This window comes from Octopus bimaculoides, chromosome 21 (genome assembly GCF_001194135.2).
Source record: "Octopus bimaculoides isolate UCB-OBI-ISO-001 chromosome 21, ASM119413v2, whole genome shotgun sequence".
In the NCBI taxonomy this organism is placed as follows: Eukaryota; Metazoa; Mollusca; class Cephalopoda; order Octopoda; family Octopodidae; genus Octopus; species Octopus bimaculoides.
Window position 1 is genome coordinate 40,004,492 of NC_069001.1, and position 6,713 is coordinate 40,011,204.

Below are 6,713 nucleotides of genomic sequence, written 5' to 3' on the forward strand. Positions count from 1 at the left end.
CTTAAATATATCTCCTTCTGTGTGTGTATATATATATATATATATATATATAGTGTAGTATATTGTCACTTAAGTGTGGCTGACCCCTAGGGGTGGATGTTACTGTTGCTTTTAGCCCCAGGAGGACATCTCGTCCAGCTGGCTTATTGACACACCACTGTGTCCTGTTTGCCAAGGGAAGTTATCCCTCTCACCATGATCTGTAGCACGAACGGATCCGGATTTCAGGGTTATTTCCCTTCGTCGGCGTTCGACAGCCACATGGTGAGAGGGATAACTTCCCTTGGCAAACAGGACACAGTCGTGTGTCGATAAGCCAGCTGGAGGAGATGTCCTCCTGGGGCTAAAAGCAACAGTAACATCCACCCCTAGGGGTCAGCCACACTTAAGTGGCAATATACTACACTTTATCGTGCAGTTACTGTTAATACTTCATTTAGAGAATTAACATTGCTTATATACATATATATATACATATACCAAACAAACATGATTTTCATTGAACTCCTAATACTTTTTGTTGAATACTTTCTTGTAAACTGTTTTTAACATTTCTTATCATTATCAAAGAATGTATATATATATTTTAATACTTTTGTGACAACCAGTACTTAACACAACAAAGTTTATACATTTTACTTTTGACACATCCTCCATATTCGTTCAACCCTGCATCTTCAGGTTTCCACCTGTTTCGGTCTCTTCAAATTCATTGAATGAACTGATCTTCAACTCTGAATACGATGTAAAAATTTCACCTGGAAGAGTTTTCCACCAGTAAAGGTTGAAATTCTTTGAGTAAGGACTAATGGATCTGTCCACAAGACAACAAAGAATACTGGGATGAAATAGTAATTATATAATTGACTAAATAAATAGCTTTGTGTTTAAAACTAGTGTTTTATTTTTACTTAACAAAAAAGGATATTTTGGCCAATCCAATAGACAGATAGACAGATAGATAGATAGTTTAGAATAGATGGAGCAGGTAGAGTGAAGCAGTATTATATGTTAGAAGCCAAATTTTCCTTAAACCATATACTACTGTCTTAAAAATGTCACCATATTGAATAAAATACAATTAGGTGACGAGTGGAATGTCTTTGGTTATAGATCTTCATCAGAACTGACTTAAGATTAAACACCACCACTAACAACAACAACAACAACAATAGCAATCACATCAACTATACAAATTCTTCGTAAAAGAATAAGTCGATACAAGTAATTTGTAGTTGAGTAACTTACTGTTTCATAAGTCTTTGGCTGTTTAACTGTTGATGAACGCTTTTCGAAATTTTTTTCACGTTTGTTCACAAGTTTTATCTTCTGAGAAAATGGTTCATCAGTCACTGAACTTCTGAAGAAATTCTATCAAAAAGACAATAAAAAGGAAACAATTTCACATATTAATCTCTGCCTCCATATATCTGACTTCCATGAAATTTTGAGAAACAAGTGTGCTGTAAGTTCTTTTTTAATATTCCCTGCATTGGAAAGCGGCAAGCAACATTAGCACGCCGGACGAAATGCTTAGCTGTATTTCGTCTGTCTTTACATTCTGCGTTCAAGTTCCACCGAGGTCGACTTTGCCTTTCTTCCTTTCGGGCTCAATAAATTAAGTACCAGTTGCGTACTGGAGTCAATCTAATCAACTGGCCCCTTCCTTCAAAATTTCGGGCTTTGTGCCTTGAGTAGAAAAGAATATTCCCTGCATTGAGAATGTCAGCACTAACTCAACTATTGTTTTGTATGTGTATGGTGTTTCTGCGATATTTATTCTCTAAGCAATTTGATATTCTGTACCAACCGGTGCGTATTCTTGCACATTAACTTGGTGAATCATTCAACACCACTTTGGCAAGTAAGTCTTGAGGTAAAATATACTGAAGTATGTTCGGGATTATCTCCAGTACTTTCTCAAACGCTTAAGATAAATTGAGTTCAAAGCCAATATCTTTGCAAGTATTTTGCTAGTCTGTACCTAATGGCTTTCATAGCTCAAGTTGATATGGTTGTTTGACATGCTATAGGTCTTAGAATATACCATCATGATTCCTGCAATTTCTAGCACAGTAAATTACAGGTGTGATATCTTTGAATTTGTTTCAAAAAGAGAGATGAAGACTATGATAGAATAGTGAAAATATATTTACTGAACAAGCAAATACTATTATGTGTATAAAGAAGAAAGGAAAATTATACGTAATATTCTGGGAAAATTACTCAGAATTGGGAATCAAATTTGTAAATATTGTTTAGCAACTAGCAGAAAATGTATCCTTTCTGTTTGCGTTCACTTTTTGAAATTTTAAAATTAAGTGAAAATTTTCAAATTTAATGTGATTTTTCACTCTGAATCTGATGTTGTTATTTGCTTGTTCCAGAAAAAGTTTAGAAATATGTTACAGACGTTTAAAGTACCATATAGTAGTGAGGGTGCATGGCCTAGTGGTTAGTGTGTTGCACTCACGATTGTGAGAACGTGGTTTTAATTCCTGAACCAGGGGTGGGGTTCCGTAACTAATACTGCTGTGGATCTTATTCATTTCATCTGTCTTTGTTGCGGGCGAGAATGTCGAAATTGTTGACTGCCTAACTTACTTTGTAATGTGATCCAAAGCAACAAGGACATAATTTATATTAAATTACTCTTTTCATTTAAAGCTTTGAAAAAGTTATTTCAGGAATTTTTAGAGATTTTATCAGTGGGCGTTATATATTTAAGTGAAAGTAAAAAGGGCTTTTACTCTGCTTCTCTACTTTATATCGACCAACAAGAAATAGCGAAAACAACCTCAGCAGTACCTCAGTTTGCTCAAAGACAAAATACCCGAAAGCAATGAAAGAGATTGATATTGATGCTTATACTCACCGAATATGTTTTCTTGCAATTTGAGATATTAGTACTTGGTACGGTAACTGGAAATATATATAAGATGTTTAACACAGTCTTCAATGATAATGGTGGTAGTGGTAGTGGGGGTGGCAGTGGTTATAATGAGTATGATGGTGAATTGCTGTTGTCTAACTCACTGTTTTTCACAAGGGTTGCCTGTGAGGATCGAAAGGGAGATGAGGAATATCCTGTTTAAGATGGTTTTAAGCTTGTTCAACACCCAGGCAAAGCAAAAAGAATTAAGCGAATGCAAACTCTTTTGTCCTCTCATTAATAAGGGCGGAAAAAATTGTCATTAATATTTGTAGGAACCTGATATTTGCCAGTTTGAGAAGCACTAATTTAGTCAGAAGCCAACCCTGACCCTGTAGACGTGTGATTGATGCAATTCACTGGCACCATTCTGCCTTTTATTTAGGCATAGAATCTAGATTATCTATTGCAATTTATTTTTCATTAAGATGAGTAGGGTATTATATGAAAAAGATTTGACTGATAGTATTATAGCAATGTAGAGTGACTGCATTGGGGTTCCTTTCATGATTTGGTGGTGTTCAGGAAGATTATTCTTGGGCAGAGAAAAGGAAGAGAGACCCAATGGTTGCATAGATATTCCTTCTTAGCTTGTATTTTTAGTACGTAGCTATATAGTGAATGGATAGAAATTAATATATTTTAGCCTTTTCTTGCTATCAGCGATTTCTTACTATTTCAATGGCACCTAAAAGCGAATCGGTGACATATGCAATGGTATTTTCACACAGATTCATGACAATAGTTTGTCTCTTTACTCTATACACCTTGACCGTTGTCATGCATTGAATTTCTTTCGTTATGGCAACTGTTAGAACACTTGTTTCCCATAAAAGTTATATTAATCGAATATATATATATTCTTTATTCTTTTACTTGTTTCAGTCATTTGACTGCAGCCATGCTGGAGCACCGCCTTTAGTCGAACAAATCGACCCCAGGAATTGTTCTTTGTAAGCCTAGTCTCTTTTTGCCGAACTGCTAACTGATGGAGACGTAAACACCAACATCGGGTGTCAAGCGATAGTGGGGTGGGGTGACACATACATACATACATATACGATGGGCTTCTTTCAGTTTACGTATGCCAAATCCACTCATAAGGGTAGAAGACACTTGCCCAAGAAGCCACGCAGTGGAACTGAACCCTGAACTATGTGGGTGGTAAGCAAGCTACTTACTACACAGACAGATAGATATTGAGTAATGGAGGAAAGTGAAATGGGAAAAAAATCTTTCCAAAACATATTGCTTTCAGTCACTTTTGAGACTGCCGATCTACAATGAAGCCCAGTCTAATGGATCCCCCACCATCATTCTATACAACTGTAGAATCCCTTCTAATGTCTGCTCGCTAATCAATGCATTAAAAAGAAGGTGCTCATTCTACGAATGCACAAACCTTTCATTAGATAGGAACTACACCCAGTTTGAATGGAAATTTTACGAACATGTCCATTCATTAAAAAACCCCAATAAGCACAAATCTATATCCCTAGCTGAAATGACATGGGGCTTTAGAGCTGAGGAAATCCCATGTGAAATTTCTTGGTTTGGGAACTGCTTCCCCCTATATGAGCGGAAGGGGTAAATACCACATACCCTCAAAATCATAAACACTAGGGATAATGTGGTAAACTAACATAATGACATTTTGATAAGACGTCCGCGTAAATAGAATAGAACTTTGGGAAATTTTCATTAGCTTAGTTGTTTTTGATTTTTTTCTTCTGATTTACCTTCTCTCCTTTTTACCTTTGAACACTGATATTTTACATCCTGACTCCCTCACATATACCCACCCATTGTTTAGTTCATTTCAACAATATTCGTCAGGATCTATTACTTCTAGCCTACCCCAGATGCATAAAAAGTAAAGTGTGTTTGTGTGAGAGAGAGAGCTGATCTGAATCAAAACAATGTTTCAGAAACAAAGGAACGATGCATTAAAGTAGTTCTAGAATATACTATACTTTAAAACAAAGAGGAGATGGTCAAAGTTGGAACGCTTTTGATGATAATGTTGCTTATATCACCAGGTTAAGCTATTTTAGAGATAAACAACAACAAAGGACAGGTGAGGAAATATAATCCTGTACAGATTTGGCAAAAATAAAACTATACGTTGTAACTGTAAGACTTTCAGCTTAATGAGGGATGGTCATATTTTAAAAAAGAATTGTGTGTGATATTTGAAATAGAGGACTTACCAATGTTGAATGTGCCAAAAATATTTGGCTTGACTCCGATACTGGAATGTGCCTTGAGTCGTGACATTTTCGGTTCTGAAGTTATAATAAAAACGAAAGATTATTTTAAGAACTAACAATGCACCTTGGTGTTGCCCTGGTATTATGACCTACAGCCACATTGTATTTGTTCCTTTCTTATGGACAGAATCGGCACACAAGGAGTATCAAGCAAACCACTCTTCTTTATAAACGTTTTTCGGTCATTCTCTGATGAAAACCTTGTACAATGGCAGCTTAGATTAGAAAGAAATCCCAACATTGACCTCAAAATTGTGTGACCCAGCCTCGTTTTAGTGTTAATTTTTGTAGTAAAATAGGGTTGCTGTACAAAAGACTTACTTTATGCTGGTAGCCGAAAGATTGCTCAATCATTTGGTATCTCATGCAGTAATATTGGCAACTCAATAAGATGGCGAACTGGCAAAAATATTAGCATGCTGGGTGAAATGTTTAGCAGTGTTCCGTCTGTCTTTACGTTGTGAGTTCAAATTCCGCTGAGGTTGACTTTGCCTTTCATTCTTTCAGAATCGATAAATTAAGTGCCAGTTGCATACTGGGGTTGTTCTAATCGACTGGCCTCCTCCCCAAAATTTTGGGCCTTATGCCTAAAGTAGAAAAGAATATTGGCAACTCAGAGTAGTCACCTTATTCCTTTCCACATCGGCTTTGATGAGCGTAAGGTTATATAATCAGATTGTTACCTAACACTCCGTTGTTTTCCTAGCGCAAAACCGATTGGTAAGATCAGCCGTGATGGATATATAATACTGTACATTTCGGATAATATATATATATATATATGTATACTTACATATAAGAGACCAGAGTGTACATATATATATATAGAGAGAGAGAGAAGGGGGGGGGGAGAGAAATATTAAGTATATGATTTAATTTATTAAACAGAGTTCAACAAATTCGTTCATATTTACGTAAATGGAGGAGATTACATGTTAATAATTTTTTTATTCATGTAGCTATACAATTGTTTCATACGGAAAGACAAAACATTCCTATTCAAGAATCCTAGTTGTCGTAAAGTACTCGTCAATAGCTAAAATTTTTTTAAAAAACGTCTTTTTAGTGTTTTTTGTTTTTTTTTAATAGCTACTGACGAGTACTTTCCGACAACTAGGATTCTTAAATAGGAATTTCTTGTTTTTTTTTCTGTATGAAACAATTGTATAGCTACATGAATAAAAAAAAAATTAAATCATATACTTAATATTTCTATATAACTTTTACTCTAATTAAAGGACGAACTCGCATTCAACCCCTTTAAAAAAATATATATATATATATAAACTTATATATATTCTGAAATGTATAGTATTTTAATATCCATCATGGCTGATCTTAGCAATCGGTTTCACATAAAGAATACAATGGAGTAAGATCAGCCCTGATGGATATTTAATACTATACATTTCGGATAATATACCCACTCTACTGACAGATATACGAGTGCCCCCAAAAGTGAGCAGTACTGCCTCCGTGGGGGGGGGGGTGATCCAGAGTGGGCGGCGTTG

At 35.6% G+C, this 6,713-nt stretch overlaps 2 protein-coding genes across 3 annotated transcripts in view; one reads left to right on the forward strand and one right to left on the reverse strand.

The window, feature by feature from the left end:
* The window catches only part of LOC106882273 (twinkle mtDNA helicase), a 93,475-nt gene that overhangs the window by 39,196 nt on the left and 47,566 nt on the right, over nucleotides 1-6,713 (forward strand). The gene's annotated exons all lie outside the window — the stretch shown is intronic.
* LOC106882275 (uncharacterized) overlaps nucleotides 1-6,713 on the reverse strand; it is a 14,578-nt gene that overhangs the window by 3,651 nt on the left and 4,214 nt on the right. Inside the window, exons 1-4 of one of the 2 annotated variants that reach the window (XM_014932894.2) lie at nucleotides 5,524-6,089; nucleotides 5,143-5,217; nucleotides 2,876-2,922; nucleotides 1,249-1,371 (exon numbers count right to left, since the gene is read on the reverse strand). In XM_014932894.2, the coding sequence (XP_014788380.1) occupies nucleotides 1,249-1,371; nucleotides 2,876-2,922; nucleotides 5,143-5,209 (237 nt within the window). In that variant the 5' untranslated portion in view covers nucleotides 5,210-5,217; nucleotides 5,524-6,089. Of the gene's footprint in view, nucleotides 1-1,248; nucleotides 1,372-2,875; nucleotides 2,923-5,142; nucleotides 5,218-5,523; nucleotides 6,090-6,713 lie in introns of those variants that run through there. The other variant, XM_014932893.2, reaches the window with a different exon arrangement.